Source organism: Neofelis nebulosa, chromosome 14 (genome assembly GCF_028018385.1).
Source record: "Neofelis nebulosa isolate mNeoNeb1 chromosome 14, mNeoNeb1.pri, whole genome shotgun sequence".
Lineage (NCBI taxonomy): Eukaryota > Metazoa > Chordata > Mammalia > Carnivora > Felidae > Neofelis > Neofelis nebulosa.
This window is the reverse complement of record NC_080795.1, coordinates 81,985,511-82,009,043: the sequence shown is the minus strand read 5'-3', so window position 1 is coordinate 82,009,043 and position 23,533 is coordinate 81,985,511. Positions and strand designations below refer to the sequence as shown.

The following is a 23,533-nucleotide window of genomic DNA, read 5'->3' as shown; positions in this document are numbered from 1 at the left end:
ACCATGAAACACTCTATAGTCCGTACACTAAGCAGGTGGAGAGACTCGTTCTGGTCCTCTAGGGCATGTGCTTGGAGGTCGCATTTGGGTGGGACTTGGTGTAATGGCTCCATTCTCCACTAGGTGGCACTGCTTAGCTTACTGGGGTGGATCAGGTTGTGGAAGCATATGTGCATGGGCTGGAGAGGTGGAAATGGCTTCACCCAGCTTCCTAGTCTCTGGCACAGTAACTCTGTGCTCTCACTGACCCTCAATCAAGCACCCCTCTTTTGTCTTTGGCTTCCGTCTACTCCTCACTTCTATTCTGTCCACGTCCAAGCCATCAGCCTGCTAGGTGGCACCTCTCTCCTGAATTTTATCTCAGATGGGGCTGTGTTTCCCAATCCCCCACTTCTGAGAACCCTGCAGCTTGGACCTGGTCCAACCCTCTCATTGAGCAATGGCCAGGTGCCAGCTTGCCCCAGAGAACGTTTGTGCAGAGGTTCAGAGGTGATGGTAACCACAACACACGGCAGGCACCAGGTTTCACTGCACCCTGGCGTCTTTGTGCCAGTACCAGCAAAGGTGGCTGTTCTCCGAGTCCACTGGGACCCTTGCCTGTGGGGAGGCTGTATGGCCTCTACCAAATGCCCTCCAAGCAGGGAACCTCTTCTCCCCATGTGGCCCAAGGACCCTGAGGACCTCAAGGACCTTGCTGCCTGCTCCTGGGGTTTCGGCCTTCCCACCAGAGCACCCTCAGGTATTGAGCTGTGGAATTTCTGACTCTAGATCCTTCTATCCATACTTTCTTGAGGGTTTTTATCAAGAAAGAATGGTATATGTTTATGGAGTTTAACAGTATTAAAACCCTCTCCTTTCTCCCTTTATTCTTCAGTCACTTGTGGGTGTTTCCACTCTTTCTCTTTCTCCCCAGCTACTTTTGGGGGGAGTGCTTTTCCTGTGCTCTCCCCCATTTTTCTGTCCTCTCTCCACAAATACAGCTCCCTACCCTCCAGGGCTTCTCTCTCCCCCAGTTCACCTCTCTGTGCCGTGTCCCTGCTGAGTTCTGTGGCTCAAGTTATGCGGAGTGTTGTGTTAACCCTCAGATCAATTTCCTAAGTGTGCAAAATGGTTTGGTGCTGATCTAGCTGTGTTTCAGGGACCAGACAAGCTGAAAACGTCTATGCTGCTCCGCCATCTTGAAAAACTGGGTCCCTAAAATTTTCTATGTTGAACAGGCGTGTCATCTGAAAAATAGGGGCAGTTTTATTTCCCTTCAAATCTTTGTGTTTTTTATCTCTTTGTCTTGCCTCATTTCACGGATGGGCTTCCAGTACGCAGCTGAATAAGAACCATCAGAGGCCCCCACTCTGCTCCTGCTGTTGGAGGATAAAGTTCAGTCTTTCCAAACTGAATATATTAGCTGTAGGATTTCCGTAGATGCCTTTATCAGGCTAGGGCAGTTCCTTCCTATTCCTAGTTTGTTGAGAGGTTGGTTTGTTGAATCAGAAATGGATGTTAGATTTTGTCAAATGTTTTTCCCAAATCTATGCAGATGGTCGACTTGTGGATATCGTGAATCACACTCATCGATATTCAGATGTTAAACCAGCATTGTGCTTTGTCATTTTGTATTTACTTTTCTCTATTATTGGATTCATTTGCCATACTTTTGTTCATAACTTTTACAGCTATGTCTGTGAGAGATACCGGTCTATAGTTTTTTTTTCTTATAATGTCTGTGTCAGGTTTGGTTATCAGGGCCATGGTGGCCTCCTAATCAGTGGGTCCTGATTTTCCAGAAACGGTTGTGGAGAATCAGTATTATTCTTCCTTTAAATGCTTTGTAGAATTCACTGGAGTTTTGTTGGGGGAGGGAGCTTTTAAACTACAAATCCCATTTCTTCAAAAGATAGAGGGATAATAAGTTATGTCTTTCCTCTTGAGTGAGCACTGATGGCTTGTGTCTGTGAGGGGGCTGTCCCATGTCACCTAAGCTGTAAGGTGTATTGGTATAATGTGGTTATGACTTGTCACGATGCCCCCTTTCTCATTCCTGCTCTGTGCTTGGCCTCATCTCTTTCTTTTTGATCAGTCTGGCCAGAGGTTTAAAAATTGTAGTGATATCCTCAGATAATCAGCTTTGGGTTTGCTTGATCTTCCCCATAGTTTTTCTTTCTCTGTGTCATCGATTTGTGTGTGTGGGCTCTTACTGTTGTTATTTCCTTTATTTTGCTTCCTTGGGCTTTGCTTTGCTCTTCTCATTCTGGTTTCTGAAGGTGGGGTGGAGGTCGTCCTGTTGGGACCTTTCTGGTTTTCTAATGTGAGCGCTGGTGCTGACACTTCCCTTCCGAATCTGCTGTAGCTGCACCCGACTTTGCTGTATTGTGTTTTCACTTTTGTCGGACTGGAAAATTTTCTAATTTCCTTTCAAATTTTTCCTTCGACCCACAGGTTATTTATTTCTTTATTTATTTAATGAACATAATTTATTGTCAAATTGGCTTACATACAACACCCAGTGGTCATCCCAAGTGCCCTCTTCAATGCCCATCACCCATTTTCCCTTCTCCCCCACCCACCCCCCATCCACCCTTAGTTTGTTCTCTATATTTAATAGTCTCTTGTGGTTTGCCTCCTCCTTCTCTGTTCATATCTATTTTTTCCCCTTCCCCTTCCCCTTCCCCCATGGTCTTCTGTTAAGTTTCTCAAGTTCCCATATCAGTGAAAACCTATGATATCTGTCCTTCTCTGACTAACTTATTTCACTTAGCATAATACCCTCCAGTTCCATCCATGTTGCTGCTGGCAGGATTTCATTCTTTGTCATGGCCAAGTAGTATTCCATTGTATATATAAACCACATCTTCTTTATCCATTCATCAGTTGATGGACACTTAGGCTCTTTCTGTATTTGGCTATTGTTGAAAGCGCTGTTATAAACATTGGGGTACATGTGTCCCTAGGCATCAGCACTCCTGTATCCCTCGGGTAGATTCCTAGCAGCGTTATTGGTGGGTCATAGGGTAGTTCTATTTTTAATTTTTTGAGAAAGCTCCACTCTGTTTCCCAGAGCAGTTGCACCAGTTTGCATTCCCATCAGCAGGTCAAGAGGGTTCCCGCTTCTCCACATCCTCGCCAGCATCTGTTGTTTCCTGATTTGTTCATTTTAGCCACTTTGATTTGTGTGAGGTGGTATCTCAGTGTGGCTTTGATTATTTATTTCCCTGATGATGAGTGACGTTGAGCATCTTTTCGTGTGTCTGTTGGCCATCTGGATGTCTTCTTTGGAAAAGTGTCTATTCGTGTCTTCAGCCCATTTCCTCACTGGATTATTTGTTTTTTGGGTGTTGAGTTTGGTAAGTTCTTTATAGATTTTGGATACTAGCCCTTTATCCGATATGTCATTTGCAAATATCTTCTCCCATTCTGTCGGTTGCCTTTTAGTTTTGCTGGTTGTTTCCTTCTCTGTGCAGAAGGTTTTTATCTTGATGAGGTCAATAGTTCGTTTTTGCTTTGGTTTCCCTTGCCTTTGGAGATCTGTCGAGTAAGAAATTGCTGTGGCTGAGGTCAAAGAGGTTGTTGTCTGCTTTCTCCTCTAGGGTTTTGATAGTTTCCTGTCTTAGGTTTAGGTCTTTCATCCATTTTGAGTTTATTTTTGTGTATGGTGTAAGAAGGTGGTCTAGTTTCATTCCTCTGCACTTTGCTGTCCAGTTCTCCCAGCAACCCCATAGATTAGTTAGAAATGTGTTGCCCAATTTCTAAATATTTGAGGGAGCTTACAAATATTTTTCTGTTCTCAGGATCTAATTGAATCCCACTGTTGTCTAAAGAAACTGTTCGTATGGTTTCAGTCCTTGTAAATGCATTGAGCTGTGTCTCACGGCCCAGAGCACAGGTCATCCCGGCAAATGTTCTGTGCATACTCCAAAAGGTGTGTACCCCCAGCAGGACATCAACCAGGCCACGCTGGGCGGTAGTGCTGCTCACTTCCCTTCTGTCCTTAGGATTGTGTCCACTTCTGCCCTGGGACGTTGAGAAAGGAGTGTTGAAACCTCTGTAATCCCAACCTTCCTCTGCTCTCTTCAGTTCTGCCAGGCTACCATACTTCATGCATTTGAAGTTCAATTGTTAGGGGCATAAACACTTAGGGTTGCTCTGTCCCCTACATAACCCATCAAGGTTATGTAGTGTCCCCATTCCTTGCTGGTTATATCCTCCACTCCAAAACCCACTTTGATATCAATATGGCCACTCTTGCTTTCTTTTAATCAGAGTTAACATGGTGTCTCTTTCTCTTTGACTTCAGCCTGTTCGTGTCTGTATACGTATAGTGGGCTCCTTGAGGACAGCACATACGTGACTCTGTCTCTGTTCCTCACTGAGAGTTTCGACCACAGAGTGGGGTTCGGGTGCAGGTGGCTTTGAGTCTCTTCTCCCATTGTCTTCTCCTTGGCCCCATGCTTTTTCTCTCTCCCCCTTCCTCTGCCTTCTCTTTGACGAACAGGTTACTTTTTTCGGATTCCATTTTATCTCCTTGTTCTCTCTCTCTCTCTCTCTCTCTCTCTCTCTGCAGTTGCTTTAGTGTTCATAGTGCACATCTTTAATTTATTACAGTCTGTGTTCAAGAACTGTGCCGTTTCACATGCAGGCAATAAACTCACAACGGTGCACTTCCTTCTCCTGTCTGGGGCTGTGAGTGCTACCACTGTCACGCAATTTACTTCAACATTTGCTAAAGATCTCTTAATATGTTGTTACTACTTGTGCTCTAAGCAGCCAATTATCTTCTGAAGTCATTTAAAAATAAGACAGGGGCACCTGGGTGGCTCAGTCGGTTGAGTGTCCAATTTCAGCTGAGGCCATGATCTCGCCATTCATGGGTTCGAGCCCCACATCAGGCTCTGTGCTGACAGCTCAGAGCCTGGAACCTGCTGCGGATTCTGTGTCTCCCTCGGTCTCTGCCCCTCCCCCACTCACGCTCTGTGTCTCTCTCAAAAATAATAAACATTAATAATAATAATAATAATAATAATGATAAAGTCATTTAAAAATAAGACGAGTACCTTCTTTTTCCCATTTCTGGTGTTCTCCATTCCTCCGTGTGGATGTGTGTGGGCGCCGCATGATTTCCCTCTGCCTGCGGGACCCCCCCCCCCCCCCCACCGCTCCACTGCCCTGCAGGAGGGCTCTGCAGCCACCCCTCTGGCATTTCCAGGTGGGCGATGCTGCCCTGTCTGCTTTGGGTTTTCTGCCTTCTTCGCTCGAGAGCTGGTCACCCTGGCCGTTGCGCGCAGTCTGCCGGGCCCTCAGCGTTTCCTCTTTGTCGCTGCCACGGCACCTGCACACGGGATGCTTTGGCCTAGTTTTCTTCATATTTCCTGTGCTGGGGGTTCATTGAGTTTCTGGGTTCCATGGGTGTACAGTTTTTTTGTTTTTTTTTTTTTTTAATTTTTTTTTTCAACATTTTTTATTTATTTTTGGGACAGAGAGAGACAGAGCATGAACGGGGGAGGGGCAGAGAGAGAGGGAGACACAGAATCGGAAACAGGCTCCAGGCTCCGAGCCATCAGCCCAGAGCCTGACGCGGGGCTCGAACTCACGGACCGCGAGATCGTGACCTGGCTGAAGCCGGACGCTTAACCGACTGCGCCACCCAGGCGCCCCTGGGTGTACAGTTTTTAACGAATTCAGAAAAATTTGGCCATTGTTTCTTTGAAAACCTTTTTCTCTTCCTCGCCTCTCCTGGGACTCCAGCGACACACAGGCCCCCACTGTGCTGTCCCTTTTCATTCTTTGTGTCCTGGGACCCTCTTCCTCATGCTTAGTCTTCAAGTCCGCTGATCTTTGCCCCGCAGACCCAAGTGGGCTGTTAACTCCACCCGGCTATTTTTCCATCTTTAGAAGCTCCGTTTGTGTTTTTCGACACAGCCGCGCCCTCCTCTGTCTGCTTGAATATGGGAAATACAGTGTCTCTTTTCATGTGCTTGCCCATGGACATGACCAGCAGTGGCGCTCATGGCTCTAAGGACTGTCTTCTCCCCACCACGGGTCATCTTTCCCTCCTTTCTGGCATGCCTGCTGGGGTTTTCAATTGAGTGTCAGGTATTTAATTAGATGAAATTTACATTGTAAGATGCTGGCTTATTTTCTCTTTTAAATAATGTTGGGTTCTGTCTCAGGATGAATCAAGTTAGTGGAGACGATTGGACCCTTTCAAGACTTGCTCTTATGCTCGGTCATGTGGAACTCAGTGTGATCTGTAATCTAGGCCCAAGCAGGCCCCACGATTAGGGCAGTTTCCTTCTGAGCACTCTGTCCGGTGGCCCCAAATTTCAAGGTCTCTGCTCCCCACTCACGCAGGTGACCCCCAGGGCCTGTGTGACTCTGGGGACTGGTTTGCCCGCCCCCTCTCAGCGGCTTCTTCTGCCTCTTCTTAAGTTCTTCAAATGTGTGCACGGGACCCTCTGCCCACCTCCTAGCTCTCTCCTGGGCAGTTCTCCATCCGGGCTCTGCCCTGGAAATTCCAGCTGCCTCGGCCTCCCCGCCTCTCCACTTGTTTCCTCCATCAGGGAGACCGTGGGCTCTCTTTGGTTCCCCCAGTGCTGCGGCCTGCAGCCCCTCCCTTCACCGGAGTCCCTTTCCTCCAGAATCACCCCGTCTGTCTGCCTGTCACACCATGTCCGAAAAGCAGTGCTTTGTTTACACTCCGTGTTTTAGTCGTTTAAGGCGGGGCCATAAACCCGTTCTTATCAATTCATCACGGCCTCATGCTGAAGCCAGTGACATGCTCTGGTTTTGACCCATGTGTTTATTCTTTACCGTGTTAGAGTGTGAGCCTCGTGAGGATGAGAATATTTATGGGACATGGGGCCTCTCAGAGACTATTGGCAAATAGGGGGACCAAACACCCAATCTGCCCAGAGAGGTGGCCTGCTTGGATCCAGAGGTACTCCATCTCCTTCAAATGAAGAAAGAAAAAAAAAAAAAACTTTTATGGTCAAAAAAACCGTGTGTGTGTGTGTGTGTGTGTGTTTCACATTAGAAAAAAAATGGAAAAGGGCGCCTGGGTGGCTCAGTCGGTTATGCCTGTGTCTCTTGATTTCGGCTCAGGTCACGATCTCATGGTTCATGAGGTTGAGCCCCGTGTTGGGCTCTGCACTGACACCGTGGAGTCTACTTGGGATTCTCTGTCTCCTTCTCTCTCTGCACCTCCCCTGCTCGTGCTCTGTCTCTCTCTATCTCAAAATAAATAAACACGAAAACAAAACAGAACAAAAATTAAAGAAAAAAATGAAAAGTTTAGGGCCCATGAAAATCCTAAATTTTGCCCAAAACAGAAGAAAACTAAATGTTGAGAAAGTTGAATATTAAAAAAAAAAAAACCACAATTATTTAATACTGATATTATTATGGTGGGAGGGGTCCGTGAAATAATGGGATCCTTTCAAGGCTTGATTTTTCACTTTTCTAGATGGGACCAGGTGTGGGGACGGAAGCCCAGAAATACTAGGTAAAACGCAGAAGTCAGTCAACGGGGAAGGCAGGGCCAGGTGGGAACGCAGGCAGACTGAATAGGGAGCCGGGTCCAGGGGTCACTGCGCGCCTGGGGCGGGTGGGGGGGGGGGCGTTGTTCCACGCAGCAGCTCTGTTGAACTGGGCTCAAGGAATGAGGGGCCCGGTGATGGCGGGGGGGAGCAGGTGAAGACAAGCTGACAGAAGCAGGGAGAAACCCAAGATTTGGGTGGATGACAGCGGCCAGATCCCATGGAGCGGTGCGCGTGCATCTGAGGGGATCGCGTGGATGTCACTGGGGGACAGCATACATGTCTGGGCGTGCCTGGCTCTCCGCGATGCCAGGGCTGGGTGGGGTTCGAGTCCACGGGGAAAGAGGAACCCGGAGGCGGCGGGAGGGACGAAGCTGGACAGGACCTTGGACGGAGCCTGGGCGGAGAGGCGGCGGGCCTAGGGCTGGATCGGGACTGGGCGGGGCTGAGGGCGGGATCGAGGCGGGGCTAAGGCGGGGCAGGAAAGGGGATAGGCGGAGCCTGGGCGGACCTAGGGCGCGGGGGAGGGGGAGATGGGCGGAGCCGGGGCGGGGCCTAGATGAAATAGAGTTGGGGCGGACCGGGGCGGGGCTGGGGCCGGTCCAAAGCAGGCCGGGGGCGGGCTGGGGCGGGGCCTCCTGCGGCGATGTCAGGCCTGGCTGGCAGCTTCTGGAGGCCGCGGAGGGGCATTCTGGCGTGGTCCCTGCGGGGCGCCCGTCCGGTCGCGCCTTCAGACCCAGGGAAGAGCTGGCGAGCGGCCGCGGGTGAGTCCTGGGCGCAGCGGAGGCTCAGCGTGCTGAAGGTCACGGTTTAGGTTATCCCGAAACCTCCCCCACTCTGCTTGGGACCGCAGTCTTCGGGGCGGGGCTCGCGGGCAAGGGGCGGGAAGCGGAGCAGCCAGGCCAGTCCTCACTCCGGCCTTCCGCACCCTGAGGGTGACTCTTGGGAACTGGGTTGACGGGTTGGTTTGCTGTTCTCCGGAGGGGCGGAGGCTTGGTCCCCTGGGACGGGACGCTGGGCCCCGAGAATCCCCGCAGGGGGAGGGGAGGGAAGTCGTAGTCCAGACTCCCCCCACCCCCAGCCAGAGGTTGGACGTGTCCATCCCGAGCACCATGTAGGGACCGGGAAGTTCCTCCTGGTCTCCTGCCCGCGTGGACGCTCCAAGCGCATTTCCCCACAGGCTGATCAGAGCCTGTTCCTGCCAGGAGCTCCCGCCGGGCCAGGACTCAGACCTGAAGCCCAAGTAAGACTGGGCTCCGGAGGTCTTCCCGGGAGAGCGGCCCCCACCTCGGCCCTGAAAGTAGCGGAAGTGGGGGACCCACGCAAGGACACCCCAGGGGCAAAGCAGAGGGGAAGCAGTGAGGAGAGGCCCACCCTGGGGCCTAGTGGTGCCCTGGCCGCTCACCTGTACTCAGGGCCCTCGGTGAGGAGGAGCTGTGTGGCAGGCTCCGTGGGGCCCCTGCATGAACCCTCCTCCCCGCACCACCCCTTCGACCGCAGGACAGATCTGTTTGTAGACACCAGTCTCTCCACTTGGACTGTCCCCCCCGCCCCCCGCCTCCTTCTCTTTTTGTGTCCCCTTCTTCAGGAAACCTTCCCACCAGCACCCCTGCCCGGGTCCCCTTGGGTGACCACCCTCTTTTGTCCTCCTCTGTGCAGGGCTGCAGTGCCTCCAGTAAACCAGGAGCCGGGGAGGGCAGGGGGCTGTCTGACCCGCTCTGTGCCCCGCCCCTGACCCTGCCTGAGTTGAAATCAAGGACCAGCTGCCATTCAACTCCCCACTGCCACTCTGTCCTCTCGCCTCCATCCATGGCGCCCCTGCTCACCCTGTTCCTTGTGGCCCTGGTGGGCCTCCCTCTGGGTAAGACGGATGGAGAACAGACGGATGGACAGACCCTTGTTGGGGGGCAGGACCGCTGGGAGTGGGGAGGGAGGCCAGGCTTCCTCAAAACCACCTCTGCCTCCAGCTGTGCCGGGGGGAGGGGATGGGACCTGGGGCCTGCCGGGCTGGAGGAGGGGCCTCCCCCCCCTGTTGTGCGACCCCCATCCAGCTCCCACCCCATCCCCCCGGCCCCCAGCCCAGGCTCTGGACTGCCACGTGTGCGCCTACAACGGCGAGAACTGCTTCAATCCCATGCGCTGCCCGGCCATGGTCACCTACTGCATGACCACACGCACTTGTGAGTCACTGGGGTGCCCCCGGGGAGCAGGAGGGGGTGTTCTGCCTGCCCCTAGGAGCGGCGGGGCGGGGGGGGGGGGGAGGACTGAGGAGGGAGGCCCCACCGGCCCTGGGGTTCTTTCTGGGAGCACCTGGCTGAGGGAGAGCCTGCCCTAAAGGCCCTGCATGTCAGAGTCGGGCCACGCGGGGTCCTAGCCCAGCTCCCCCGTGCAGACTACACGCCGACCAGGATGAAGGTGAGCAAGTCGTGTGTGCCCAGCTGCTTCGAGACCGTGTACGACGGTTACTCCAAACACGCCTCCACCACTTCTTGCTGCCAGTATGACCTCTGCAACAGCGCTGGCCTCGCCGTGCCGGGGGCCCTGGCCCTGGCCCCCATCCTCCTGGCTACTGTCTGGGGTCTGCTCTAAATCCCTGCCCCCCACCAAGACCCACTCAAGGACCGGGTTCTGAGAGGCACAGCCCTACCGTTTCACCCTGCATCCCCCACCCACCTCGTGCCCTCCCCCAGCCACACCCAGGACCGGCAGCTTCAGGACTCGGGGGGCTCGCGGCCTGGGGCCTCCTCCCAGACCAGGACTTTGATTCTCAAAAGGTTGATGTGGGACCAGCCCTCCCAAAATTGTCTGGCCTTGGTGGGAGAGCTCGCCCCTCCTCTGCCCAAGGAGGGGGGTGTCTGGCAAAGTGTGCTGCTCAGTTGGGGTTCTCAGTCGGCTGAGGAACACTGATTTGAGGGGAGACCTGGCCCACCTTCCTGGCAGCTGCCGCAGTCTGCCCAGTAAGGGTGTGGAGGGGTGGGGGACAGGAGGGACCCAGGATGGGTGGGGGACACCCTGGGAAGAAGGGCTTTCTGGAGGCGCACGGGGGCTGTCTCTGTGGGCATGTGAGGAAGGCCTTGGTCCCTGTCAGCCGTCCCAGGTAGTAGTGCAGGGAAGTCCTGTGTCTCCAGGCGGCCCTGGGCGGGGGAGGGGGCGGGCCCGTCCTGAAGAGAGCCCCGAGGCCCCCAGCCCCAGAAGCCTGGTGAGAGGTTCTTCCCCTTCTTGCCAGGCCAAACCCTTGACCTGCTGCATGCCCCACCCTGGCCTGACACTGCAGGCACTTGGGGGCAGGGCAGGCCGGCTATATTTGGTGGAGCCTGAGAGCTGACCGGGGGCTATTTTTGGCAGGGAGAAGGTGGGGCCAAACAGCTTGGTCTTTCAGCCCTGCCTGCCCCCTCACGGAGTGGGTTGGCCTGGGGTGGAGGGGTGACTGGGGCGGGGCAGGGGGTGGGCGGCATGTTCCTAAGAAGAGAAAGAGGAGGTCTGGGGACAGAGGCTGGAGGAGGCAGGGTCTGAGATTCAGATGACCAGGCTCCCTCCAGAATCCCGGAAGTCCCTCTGCACCTTCCAATCCAAAGCACCACTGTCCACACCCACTCGTGGCTGGTCCCCACCTGCTTTGGCCCGCGGGCCTGGCTGAATGAGAGCCGGTGAGCCTGCCCCGGCCCAGAGGCTGAGCCCACCAGCCTGAGGGTCTCCATGGGACCCTTCACCCTCTGACTCTGCCCAAGGAGAGAAAGAGAAGTCCTCCCCCGGCCAAAGAGCTCCCTCCTTGATTTGGGGAATGGTCTCCAGGTGCCCCCAACCCAGTGGGGTATTGGGGGCTCTCAGGGGCCCAAGAATTGGCATTATTTAAAGGGTACCCAGCCTAGGTGAACCCCATCCCTGGCCTGGTTTAGGAAACAAGAGTCACCCAGCAACAACAATCCTGGATAAGGGTGGCCCAGGAAACACTGGCCCTCCTTCCAGTGAAGTCAGACCGGACATGTGACATTGTGGCCCAGGTCACACAGGGCCTGAGCGTCCTTACCTAACCAGTGTCCCCAGCTCAGCATCTCTGGAGGGGCCCAGGAGTCCCTTCAAAGCTGGCTGGGCTCAAGTTGGCAGCATTACAACAAATGCCTGTGTGGTGGGACAGTCCCCGGGACTCGGAATGTGGTAGGACAGTCCCCGGGACTCAGAAGCCCTTGCCCCGAAGCATGGCCCTGATCGGGGAGCCTGTGCTAAAGATTCAGCCTGGAGAGCCCAAGCTGTGATTCCAGATCTCAAGGGATCAGGATACCCTAGGAGAGCCTGGGCCAGCCCGGGTAGGGGTCCTCAGGCCGACCTGGTTGGACCTCCCAGAAGGTCTGGGAAGATGGGTCTCATCCTGGGCCAAGAGGCAGGAAGGAGCTGTACCCCAAGGAGTGTGAGGTCAAGAGCTCAGCCCCCACAGGAGACTTGGGTGTCTCCTCCCCCCAAGGACCGATCCTGTGTGAGCCCTTCCCTGGGGAGGCTGGGAGTAAGCCAGACCCCCGCCCTGAGCTCCCACAGATCCAACGAACCCCCGGGAGTGGTCAGCCTCCTGGAAGTGACAGCACTGCCCCCACAGAGCTGGCTGGACGGCCAGCACAGGCCTCTGGATGTGGAAGGGGTGGACATGGGCCTCCAGCCCTAGCCAGCCTTGACCTCCTGACTCAGTGGGAGAGGCTTGGGAGCCGTCATTAAATCGCTTGTGTAAGACCTTCGTCCTGGGCCAGCTGGCATCGTAGGCCAGAGCTGGGAGGGGCACGGGATCAGTCCTCCCTCCTCCATCACAGGGGGGATGAAGTTAGAGCCTCGCGTGTCCCCCTGTGGGCTCCGGGGTCACTGCGAGCAGGGATCCAGCGAGCTGGGCTTGCCATGGTATGGGGGTGCCCACACCTGCCCTCTGCACCCCTCTGCCCGTGCTCCACCGTGACCTGGTCCAAGGCCAACACCCACAACATTGCACCAGGTCCCCCAGGACCGTGCCACCCCCTCCACCCCCACAGACAGGGCTCTGCCTGGCCCGGATGTCTCTGAAACCCAGCACAGAGCCCCCGGAAGGCCCTCAACCAATACCGGGCCAGGCCCCCAGTGGGAAATGCCAGTAGGGATGTCGCCGACGAGCATATGGTAACCCACATCTGTCTGGTTTCCCTGTGGTCGTGGCTCTGAGCACTCCACGACCACCCTGCAAGGTGGAAGCCATTATCGTGCTCCCTTTGCAGGTGAGGAAACTGAGGCACGGAGCAATGATGTGGCAGCCCGCCCGGCAGGCTGGCTGGCCACCTCGCCCGACCCCCACAGGCCTGCGCCACTGCGCACTGTCTTCTCCCAGCAGCTGGGAGCTTGAGAGGGCGAAGCCCAGGAGGTGGGTTTGTAAACGGAAAACAATCTTAGCCTGTGAAGTAATTACAAGAGCTTAGGGTCAGGAAAGCTTCGCAGGAGAAAAGTGGAACCAGAGATCTGAGAAGCCGTGAGGACCAGCGGCAGGGCGACCGGCCCGCCGTCGTCTGTGTCCCGGGCCGTGGGCTGGCGTCGCCGACGGGGGAGGGCGCAGGGGCGCCAACGTGACTCCAGGATCCTTCCGACAGAATCGAGCACCCCCCCTGGATGTGAATAGATGCTCGGGCTCCTCAGAGGTCTTTGTGGCGTCTCAAAGCGGCCTGGGGGTCCCTCGTGCTGGCTGTGCTGTGCCCCCTCCTGTGGCTGTTTTGTGCCTTGTCCTGGGGCACAGCTGAGAAGCTGGGGCTGTGGGCGCCCCCCTAGAGACGCCGGCCCTGCGCGGAGAGAAGGCGTCAGGAAGGAGTGCGACCAGGGCTGAGGTGCCCTGCTGGGCGGGGGGCAGGGGGCAGCACCAACCGCGTCGTCATCCCCTTTACAGCGGCTGGTTTGTTCCACGAGCGTGTGTGTTGTTCTTGCTTCTAAACCTCTGGAAAGGGTACAAAGAAAGGGAGAGGCCTCTTTCTGTCTCATGCCCTCTCTGCGTTTTGTTAGCCCCCACCACTGAACTTGCCGGGAGTTCCCCGTTCACATCTCGGAGCCTCCGTTGTCTCACTGATAAAATGGGAACGACCGTCCCCGCCGAGCTGAGGCCTCGTGGGGGTTAACGAGGCTGTGGGTGTAAGTGACCGGCACACAGGAGGCCTCAGATGGACAGACGGATGGACTGACGGGCGGCCTCCCTTCCCTTCGTCACACTTCCCCGGGCCGTGTCCCTGTCAGACGCTAATGCTAACTCCTAGCCCTGACCTGGACCCTGACCCTGACCCTGACCGGCACAAGCACCCGCCTTCACCCCAGAGCTCCCTCCTCTGCTTACACTCTGCACCTGAGGGGTCTGCTCCGTATCTCACGGAGTGAGTGAATAAATGGATGAATAAATGTGTCTGCCCTGCTCTCTGTCCTCACCAGCCACCTTGGTCTGAGCTCAGGTCCACCTTTTGGGTCTGGCATGGCTGGTGACGCCGGCTCTGTCTGTCCCAGACTCCTGTTCACCCTGGCTCATCCAGTCGACGTCGGAGCCCGGACGGGCGCAGGCAAGGGGACGACCCGCGGGAGGGGACCAAGCAGGACGGGAAGGAGGCGGGCCCACCAACTCACCCAGCCCACCCTTTGAGAGGGGCCCCTAGAGAACGCTGGTGGGGGGAGGCGGGACCCCAGGAACCCACCTAGCACCCCAGTCTTCTGGCTCCTTCTCCAGCCCTCCAGCCCCCAGCCCTAAGGAGCCCACCAGCTAGAGGGGTGGACAGAAGCCACCCGGGAGCCAGAGCAGACACACGGGGATCCCCGGACGGTGGGGCCGGCTCCCCACCGACAGCCACCTGCACTGCCCCCGTGGTGCCCCAGCCCCGACAGCTCTTAGCAGAGCGGTGTGGCTCGTGGGTCACCCTGGCATGTCTGGCTGCTGTCGGGTGTCACCCGTCACGGGACCCTTTCAAATACCTTTCTGCTCTCCCCCCACCGCGGGGGAAAACAGCCGCAGGTCTTGGGCCCTGAGGCGTGACCACGGCAGCGAACGCGAGCCCTCAGCCCTCTAGCCAGGCGGGCGGCTCCCAGCTGCCACTCGTGGACAGAGGCCCACCGGACCGGCGGCCGGCTGAGGAGGCACATACTCCGGCCCCTCGGAGGGAAGCTGGTCACCTGACACCCCGGGGGCAGCGCTGGTCAGGGCTCCGGCCGGGCCCGCCTTGGCTTCCTCGGCGTGTCTAGGGGGAGGGGTGACCCTCCCACGGGACACGAGAGGCCGCGTGCTGCCTGTGCCTCCTTGCGGGGTGGGCTGGCGTGATCCCCGCCCTACGACCGGGATTATCCTACCTGGTGGACAGGGAAGGGTTTATGCGGTAAACTGGGCTCGCCCTCCAGCCTGGGGGCCGGGTGGCCCAGCGCCGCGTGGGCCCCAGCCTGGCTCCGTGGCTGAGTCAGCTGGCAGGCGAGTCAGACGGCGGAGCCCGGCTGGTGCAGGGTGGGAGCGGCACGTATAAGGTCGCAGCCTGGCTGCCCGGGGCACCAGCCTCTCTCCGGGACACCATGCGGCTGCTCCTCGGGCTCCTGCTGGCTGCCGCCCTGAGCCTGGAGCTGGGTGAGTCCCGGGTGCCGCCTCCACCCCCCACCATTGCTCTAAGCCGGTCCCCCGGCCTCAGCCACCACCGAGCCCCGGGATGTGGCTTCCTACCTCAGAGGACCCCGGTTCCTGCCCCCTTGACCCCCTTTTCTGGGGCACCGGCCCCGCCCCACCAGCCAGCCCCTACCCTCTGCCCGTGGGCAGCACCCGCTAGTTCCCCCGGCCCCCTCCTGGACCCACAGGCCCATCAGCCGAGCCCCGGGCGCTGTCCTTGTGCCCTGTAAGAACTGCCCGCCTCTCTGTGCCCTGCCCCGGCTCGACACCCCTCCCCCGCCGACCTCCCCCACAGGCCTCTCCAACTCAGCAGCGATCCCCCCACACTGAGTCTGACGGCCCTCCTCCCTGGCCGGCCCACCCTCTCCGGGCCCCCTCCTAAGTCCCTCCTGCTGGGACCCCGGCCTCTGCTCCCTCGCTCTGGCTTCCATCTGGGTCCAGTCACCTCACTCGGGCCATTTCCGCACTCGGCTGTGCCCACCTCCGCCACCGCTGGCCCCGGCTGGTCGGCTCCAGGCCCTTCGGACCGGATGCCTGCCTCAGGGCTCCTTGGGGACATCTCCCTCAAATGCGGCCGCGCACACCCGGCCTCATCATCTTTCCTCCCGCCCGAGGTGGATGGCATCTCCGCTCACCCACCCAGATGCCCGGACGAACCCTGCTGGGCCCCTGACCCAACCCCGACCGGCCCCCGGCCCCCAGCCCTCACCTGGCCAGGCCTCTGTTTCCACATCTGGGCTGGCACCTTCCTCGCGGCCATGGCCCTAAATGAGATGGACAGAGGGAGTGTCCGGACAGCCCCTGGCATGGGCATAGGGCTCCACCCACCACCCTCTGGGGTCTGCCAGCGTCTCTAACTGCTGGGACCCTCCCGACCATGCCCGGGCCCTGTGCAAGCCCTCTGTCCGGCAGGGAACGTATGTGAGGCTCGGGGCCCGGGTCTCACGATGACCCCTAAGAACTGCTCCTGGGTCACCAGTGCCGACGGACAGGGGTTTGGGGACCTGAGCTCAACACGGGGAAAGTCTTTGTCACCGCCGGGACTAGGTCACGGGGTGGGGTGGGGGGGTGTCGTGTGGCATCTGGGAGGGGCCACCCACAGGCCCCTCCTCCCTCCCCTGGCTTAGCCCAGGTCCAGTGGATCACAGGAGCCCCACAGGCCACATCATCGTCTCCCTGCTACCCCTGGGAAGTGCACTCCCCCCAGTCCGCGCGCCAGTCCAGGTTTAGAGCCAACAGGGGCAGAGTGGGAGGTGTCCTGCCTGCTGCACCGATGGAGACAACCGATGGCCCAGGCAGCCTGCACACCTAGCCACCCTTCCCCCTTCCTTCCTTCCCTCCTTCCTTCATTCCCTCCTTCCCTTCCCCCTTCCTTCCTCCCCTCCTTCCTCCCTCCCTTCCCTCCCTCCCTCCTTCCTTTCTTCCTCCCTCCTTCCCTCCTTCCTTCCTCCTTCTTTCCTTCCTCCCTCCCTCCCTTCACCTTCCTTTCTTCCTTCCTTCCCTCTTTGCCTCCTTCCTTCCTCCCTCCTTTCCTTCTTTCCTTTCTCCCCTCCTTCCTTCCTTCTTTCCTCCCTCCCTCACTTCCTTCCTTCCTCCCTCCATCCTTCCTTCCTCCCTTCCTTCCTTCCTTCCCTCCTTCCTTCATTCCCTCCCCCCTTTCTTCCCTCGTTCCTTCCTCCCTCCCTCCCTTCCTTCCCTCCTCCCTTTCTTCTGTCCTTCCCTCCTTCCTTCCTTCCTCCCTCCCTTCCTCCCTTCTTCCTTCCTCCCTCCTTCCTTCCTTCCTTCCTTCCTTCCTTCCTTCCTTCCCTCCTTCCTTCCTTTCCTCCCCCCTTTCTTCCTTCCTTCCTTCCTTCCTTCCTTCCCTCCTCTCTTTCTTCCCTCCTTCCCTCCTTCCTTCCTTCCTTCCCTCCTTCCTTCATTCCCTCCCCCCTTTCTTCCCTCGTTCCTTCCTCCCTCCCTCCCTTCCTTCCCTCCTCCCTTTCTTCTGTCCTTCCCTCCTTCCTTCCTTCCTCCCTCCCTTCCTCCCTTCTTCCTTCCTCCCTCCTTCCTTCCTTCCTTCCTTCCTTCCTTCCTTCCTTCCTTCCCTCCTTCCTTCCTTTCCTCTCCCCTTTCTTCCCTCCTTCCTTCCTTCCTCCCTCCTTTCCTCCCTCCCTCCCTCCCTCCCTTCCTTCCTTCCTTCCTTTCCTTTTTCCTTCTTTCCCTCCCTCCACAAAGTTCTCAGTCCCACTAGGTACAGAGGAGGGGTGCTATGTGAGGGATGCTCTGGGTGGGAAGAGTGGGCAAAATGCCCCGCCCGTGTCCATCACGTCGGAGGCAGCGGGGATGGGGAGCCAGCCCTGAGTGAGACCACGTGGGGGCAGGGACCCCATCACAGGCTGGGGCAGAGGCGTCAGCAGATCGTGGTGGGCATGTCAGGCAAGGAGCCATCAACTCTGCCTGGAACCGCAGGAGGCCTCCCTAGCGGAGTGGCAAATGAGCTGGGCCTGTTTTGCCCGGAGAGCAGAAGGCACAGCATGGGCAGCGCAGGGAGGCATCTGGGGGCGGGGGGTGAGCAGAGGAGAGCAGGAGGCAGGAGCTGCTTCTCTCTCGCTGACGCCCTGGAGACCCAGACTGCCCGGGTCTGCCGGTGACACTCCCCTGTCTGTCCACTAGGTGGCGGCGGATGCAACGTACCACCCCGTCCTCAGGCCTGATGTGAGGGTGGCTTCAAGCAGCTTTGCTGGGCTTTGTGACGGGAACCGTCACCTCTCCTGGTCACATGTGGGGTCTCGGATTGCTCTGTGAGGCTGGCGGGCGAGTCTAGGCTGACTAGACCACCGCCACGGGGGACACGTCCTGTCTCCACCTCCGGCTCTGTGGCTCTGGGAGGGCGCCGCCCACAGCCCCCCGGGGGGGGGGGGGGGGGGGAAGCAGAGGCTGAGGCCGGGAGGGGGCCGGGAGCCCCTGCCCAGGTGTGCGTGCGAGTGCCCGTGCGTATGTGGTTTGGCTCAAGTGTGCCGTGCACCATCACGGTCAAGGACCCGGGCCTGAAAGTGTGCCGACCAGGGCAGAGCCAGGGCGATGGCGGCAGGGGCGGGGGGGGGGGGGGGGGGGGGGGGGGGGCGGCGAGGCCGGAAGGGCTGACCAGGGGGTGAGGGGGGAGGTGAGCGTGTTGTCCTGGACTCTGGTGCGAGCGTCCTGGGGCTCCGAGCCTGCACACGGCGAGTGGGGGCAGTGCGGGCCTTGCGGCTCGCCCCGCTGGCCCTGCGTTTGTGCCCAGACGCGCCGGCAGCCAGGGCAGGGCCGGGCGCGTGGCTCGACCTCCTGCACAGAAGCTCAGGAACCAGAGAAGGACAGGCGGGGAAGGGGGGGACGGGAAGTGTGGGGAGGAGGGGGACAGAAGGACAGACAGCCAGGCAGACAGAGCAGCTGTGGGGCCCCGAGCCGTGCCCACGTGGGAGGGCAGAGCCGGCAGACATTTATGGAGTGAACTCAGTGTTCCAGAAGAATCTGTGATGTCCTCACAGAACGGGACACGGAACAGAGCCGTGCTGGCCTCCCTCCCGCCTCCCTCCGGCCCTTCACTGCCCAGCACACCTGACATCCTTGGTCCCCACTCCCCACGGAGGCCGGCAAGGCCCCGTCACTTTAGCCACCTGAACTAAGGTGCCGGTGGGCCTAAGGGGGCCTGCTCAGGCCGCCCCCCCCGAGGTGAAAATGGGCATGGTCGTGTCTTGGGGAGCCCTCACCACTTTCCCTCCATCCCAAACTCCCCAACTCTCAACTCCCTCAGGGTGTGGCCCTGCTCCGCTCCCCTGGGATGTCACAGAGCAAGCCCAGAGGACCCCATCCTGCCCCCACCCCGGGCCAGCGCTCTCCTGGCTGGGGGACTCAGAAGAGCGGCCTCCGGTCGTAGCACCCATCCAGTCGTGGTCCCAGGCCTGGCCCCTGCTTCCCGTGAAGAGCGCGGTCCCACAGGCTGGAGCCTTGGGACCTTGCACGGCCCTGGGCTGAGGCTTCGTACATGGCGACCTTCCCCCACCGCCCCCCCCATCTGGGAGGTCTTGAGGGGTCGGCACCCCAGGATGCGGGGCTAGGGCCCTGAGAATGACAGTGGGGCACTGGGTGGGAGTAGCGGGTGCTATTAGGCGGGACTTGCCCACACCTGTGTCCCCGTCTGTCCATCCACCTGTCCCTCCGCCCGTGGCTGCAGCCCAAGCCTTGATGTGTCACCAGTGCAAGGACTTCGGAGGGTGCACCCGTGCATTCAGATGCTCACGGAACTCCAACTACTGCGTCACCATCGCCACCCGTGAGTGGGGCGCGTGTGGGGTGGGCCAGCCGTGGCCCCTTTGCCCAGAAGAGAGCCAGGCTCAGAGGGGGCGGAGCTGGTCCAGGCTCCCAGCAAGTCAGGAGCAGGGCGGGGGGAGCACCCCCTGGCCTCAGCCCCGAGAGGGCCCGAGGGAGGGGGGCTGCGCTGGTGGCCGGTGGGGCAGGGGGCGCGCAGTGCAGAGGCTCAGGGAGCCTTCCGTCCATCCCAGGGGTCCCCTTAAGCCTCATCGACCTGCCTATGGTGACCAAGTCGTGCCAGACCAGCTGCCCCGACATCTCTACCCTGGGCCTCGGCCCCCACGTGTCCATTGTCTGTTGCCAGTTCAGCCTCTGCAACCAGGACTGAGCGCCCCTCCACCCGCAGCTGCTGCCCCTGCTCAGAGCCCATGCCGCGCCCTGGCCCCCAGGCAGACCCCGCTCCCCCCCGCAGCTGAGCTGGGGCACCGGGGCCGGGGGCGCTCCAGGAGCATCCCGCCCGCGCAGGGGGGTCAGGGGACCCAAGGGTGGCACTGCGTGGGTCTGAGGAAGGGGGAGGGGCCCTTGGCAGGGGGCGGGGACTTTGGGGGAAGCAGGGGAGAGGATGGGAGGGACAGGGCAGCCGGGTGAGAGGGTGAGGCTGGAATCAGCCCCCACCACAGGTGCACACGCGCACACTAACCCACACCCCCATGTGCACACACACCCATACACACGCACGCACACAGACACACACACTGGCACACTTTTAATCATGGCTCCCACCAGCCTCGGGCCGCAAAGTGGAGCACGGTTCTCCTACCTCCCCCCGGGCTCACCGCCCGGCCCTTTCCCTGTTCCTACCCCGGCCACGTTCTCCCACGTTCTCGAGAAGACGTGGAAAAGCCGGTGCAGCGCGGCGACGGCGTCCTAGCAGAGCGAGCGACCCCACACGGAGGCGCAAGGAGGGCCCTCGGCACACGGGAGAGGCCCCTACGAGCCCCCAGGCGGGACTGACCGTGGCCACCACGGCGGTCACAGGCCGGAGGTGGGGAAGCTGACCCCGCGGGAGAAAACCACGCTGGCTCCCGGCCTCCGCTCCCCTCCTATCGAGAGGCGGTCCCACTGAACCCGAGCTTTAAATGTCAAAAGAGAGATTGTTCACACGATAGACGGCTCAGCATAGAAAATCAAGACGCGTTCTTCGAGCAGTTACACGCAGTCACAACAGGCCCCGCAACTCCATCCCCGGGGCACACACCCGGAGAGATGAACACTCACACGTTCACACCGTGCTCACGGCAGCGTCGTCACAAGAGCCAGACGGGGAAGCTGCGCCCAGCGTCTCAGCGGACGAGGGGACAGACAGACTGGACTCTCCAGGCACAGGGATGTTTCCAGAGGCACCGCCAAGGCGGGGACGGGCCCCAGGGCGTCAGGCTGAGGGAAAGAGGCCGGATGCAAAAGACCACCTCCTCTGTGAGTCCGTTTCCACAAAATGCCCACAGCAGGCCAGCCCGCGAGTAGGCCAGGAGGCGGGTGGGTCCCTTTTTGAGGTGAGGAAAGTCTTACCCTGACGGGGGGCGGTTGCACAAATCTGGGAGCACACCGAAAACGCTTGCGGTGGGTGAATCGTGTGCCATCAGAAGCACGTGCATTAAAAGCTCTTACAAATTAACAAGAGAAGGAGGATTTCTGAAATCGAAACAAGATTGAAAATCCAGACTGAGAAAGAGTCATGATTCCACACAAATCTAAACAGAACGACACGAGGGGCTCCTGGGCGGCTCAGTCAGTCAAGCGTCCGACTTCAGCTCAGGTCACGATCTCGCGGTTCATGGGATCCAGCTCCGCGTCGGGCTCTGTGCCGACGGCTCGGAGCCTGGAGCCCGCTCCGGATTCTGTGTCTCCCTCTCTCTCTGCCCGTCCCCCGCTTGCCCTCTGTCTCTCTCTCTCTCTCTTTGTCAAAAATAAAGATTTTAAAAAAGTTTTAAAATTTAAAACAAAAAAAAGAAAGGGACAACGTAAAAGCAAGTGGCACTTTAAATGCAGGGGAGAAACAGAGAGAAGCGGGAGGAGAGGGAAAGGCTGGAAGCCAGCCCCGTGCGCACGCCGTGCAGGGTGCTCCCCGGGGCAAGTCGGCTGCGTGCGTGAAACTCTAAGATGCCCCAAGAATGTTGCTGAATGCAGGCCCCTGAAATGTCACCCAGAAGCCTGTGGACGGGAGGGAGTGCCCGCCCCCACAGAGCCACTGCCTCCCGTGGTTGGTTTAAGGCAGGTGCCCCAACGTGGGGGCCCGCCGAGGGCTGGGTAAGCACCCGATAAGACCTTCAGGCTTCCCAGGCAGGGGTTCTGAGTCTGGAGGTACAACTCACGTCTAACGGTTTTCGTCGGAGAGCGGATGGGCCATTCACCGATGCCTGCAACGGACAGTGGCCATTTGCCAGCTCTGCCTTCCTGCGAATCTCCTGGAAGGGTCAGTGGTGACGGAGAGCGGGGAGAAGAGAGCCTGACTGGGGGGACAAGGAGCCCCGTGGCTTGGGGGGGGGGACACGAAGGTTCCCAGCTCTGTGCCTCCGAGCACACGACCCACAGGGTGTGGCTGCAGTGGAAGGTCCCCGCCGCGGCGTGGACGCGTGCTGGTGCCTACCAGCACACGTGTGCCCACACGTCAGGGCACCTCCCCAGGGGGCCTCAGGAAGGGCACGGCACCGAGGGTTCTGGGCCTGCCTTGGGGAGAACTGCACCCTGTGCACTCCCTTCACGGTGTAGAAACATCGGCTTACAGGGGAACCGCTGAGCGGGAGCCTGGGCCAGGACACCCCTCTGCCTTCCTGGGGCCCGAAGACACTGCCCAGAGGAGGTCACCCACAGGCAGGCCGGAGGGGAGGCCATGCCGCAGATGGGGCAACAGCAGAGGGGCCCTGACTCCGGTCACACGCTCACCCTGACCCCGGTCACGCTCTGAGCCCCAACTCTGGTCACACCCTGAGCCCCGACGCTGGTCACGCCCAGAACCCTGACCCCGGTCACACACCGGGCCCTGACCTGGAGGCTCCTGGTAGAACGGAGGGGTGGCTGGAGGCCTCTTGGCTGGCATCCTAGACAGAGCCCACCCAGAGCCTGCCCGGGTCACATCCCTCCCCGACCTAGGTGGACAGCTGACACTTCGCAGCCGGCTTCAGCCTGGCTGCCCAGGGATCAGGCGGAAACCGCGGGAGGAGCGAATACCGGGGGCCACGGGTGTGTTCAGGAGGGAGAGCACAGGCGGGGCCCTCGGGTCCGAGGCCGAGGGGTTGGGCTGGTGTGGCTGCAGCAAAGGAACCGGGCTAGACCAGGAGGAGCCTAGGGTGTGTGCGGCCGGTGTCTAATCCGGTTAGCCACATCCAGCATCAGCGCCGAGCTGCAGCTGTGCGGTGTGGTGAAGTGTCAAATCAGACAAGCCCGGTCGCCGTCTCGGCTTCCCCAGCCCACGCTAGGTGACCCGCCCAGGGCAGCTCCCGCCAAGGCCGGGAGCCCCTGACCCTGTGTCCCGAGTACAGGCGGTGGTGGCGTGTGCCTGGAGGGCCGCAGCGAGGACGCTACGACCCAGCAGGTGAAGTGGCCCACACGCGCCCAGTGCTAAGGGTCACCGCGCGCCTCGTCCTCAGGCCCCGCCAGTCACCGCCAGGGACACACAAGCGCCTCCAGCTCCCTGGAGCCGATCTCAAAGGAAAGTCCAGAGACCATAGAAAGGCGGTGGGGTGGGGGTGGGGGGAGTCCCCAGACAGAATTTCAACCACAGGAGAGCAGGGGGGAGGGGAGGGGAGGGAGAGGCGTCTCTGGCGGTAGGAAGAAGAGCAGGGGCAGAGTCTAGGAGGGACCAAGGTTTGGACCCTGTGGGAGAAGACGGAGGAGGTGGGTGGGGTTGCAGCGTGGCCCCAGTGAGTCTGGGCACCACGGCCTCCACCGCCTGGCAAGAGGCCGAGGAACCTGTCAGCAACCCTCCCCACCCCACCCCAGCGTTCCCGTAGCTGCTGTGGGCTTGGTGGAGGGTGTGACGGGGTCCCAGGCGGAGTACATCCTGTGGAGGCTGACGTGCAGGCACTCTCGGGGGTGCACGTGTGCACGTGCGTACGCGCGT

At 59.3% G+C, this 23,533-nt stretch overlaps 2 protein-coding genes across 4 annotated transcripts; both read left to right on the top strand.

The window, feature by feature from the left end:
• The first annotated feature begins 8,175 nt into the window (after positions 1-8,175).
• LYNX1 (Ly6/neurotoxin 1) lies at positions 8,176-13,914 on the top strand. 3 transcript variants are annotated; one of them, XM_058699274.1, is made up of 4 exons: positions 8,176-8,290; positions 9,186-9,387; positions 9,605-9,706; positions 9,919-13,914. In XM_058699274.1, exons 2-4 carry the CDS (start codon positions 9,336-9,338, stop codon positions 10,113-10,115), a joined length of 351 nt encoding a protein of 116 aa, XP_058555257.1. In that variant the 5' UTR covers positions 8,176-8,290; positions 9,186-9,335; the 3' UTR covers positions 10,116-13,914. The 3 variants fall into 3 exon arrangements, with proteins under 3 accessions (XP_058555257.1, XP_058555256.1, XP_058555258.1); XM_058699273.1 differs by lacking the exon at positions 8,176-8,290 and adding an exon at positions 8,732-8,769; XM_058699275.1 differs by lacking the exon at positions 8,176-8,290 and adding an exon at positions 8,843-8,949.
• A 1,035-nt stretch (positions 13,915-14,949) lies between these two features.
• SLURP2 (secreted LY6/PLAUR domain containing 2) lies at positions 14,950-21,362 on the top strand. The gene is made up of 3 exons (XM_058699276.1): positions 14,950-15,108; positions 19,337-19,435; positions 19,665-21,362. Exons 1-3 carry the CDS (start codon positions 15,057-15,059, stop codon positions 19,799-19,801), a joined length of 288 nt encoding a protein of 95 aa, XP_058555259.1. The 5' UTR covers positions 14,950-15,056; the 3' UTR covers positions 19,802-21,362.
• The last annotated feature ends 2,171 nt before the right edge of the window (positions 21,363-23,533 follow it).

Bases quoted from the DNA above. Each gene is read 5' to 3' on its own strand.
- SLURP2 (XM_058699276.1), top strand. From the start codon at position 15,057: ATGCGGCTGCTCCTCGGGCTCCTGCTGGCTGCCGCCCTGAGCCTGGAG. The intron at 15,109-19,336 runs GTGAGTCCCGGG...CCGTGGCTGCAG, and splicing joins CGCCCTGAGCCTGGAGCTGG to CCCAAGCCTTGATGTGTCAC. The intron at 19,436-19,664 runs GTGAGTGGGGCG...CGTCCATCCCAG, and splicing joins CTGCGTCACCATCGCCACCC to GGGTCCCCTTAAGCCTCATC.
- LYNX1 (XM_058699274.1), top strand. From the start codon at position 9,336: ATGGCGCCCCTGCTCACCCTGTTCCTTGTGGCCCTGGTGGGCCTCCCT. The intron at 9,388-9,604 runs GTAAGACGGATG...CCCGGCCCCCAG, and splicing joins CCTGGTGGGCCTCCCTCTGG to CCCAGGCTCTGGACTGCCAC. The intron at 9,707-9,918 runs GTGAGTCACTGG...TCCCCCGTGCAG, and splicing joins CTGCATGACCACACGCACTT to ACTACACGCCGACCAGGATG.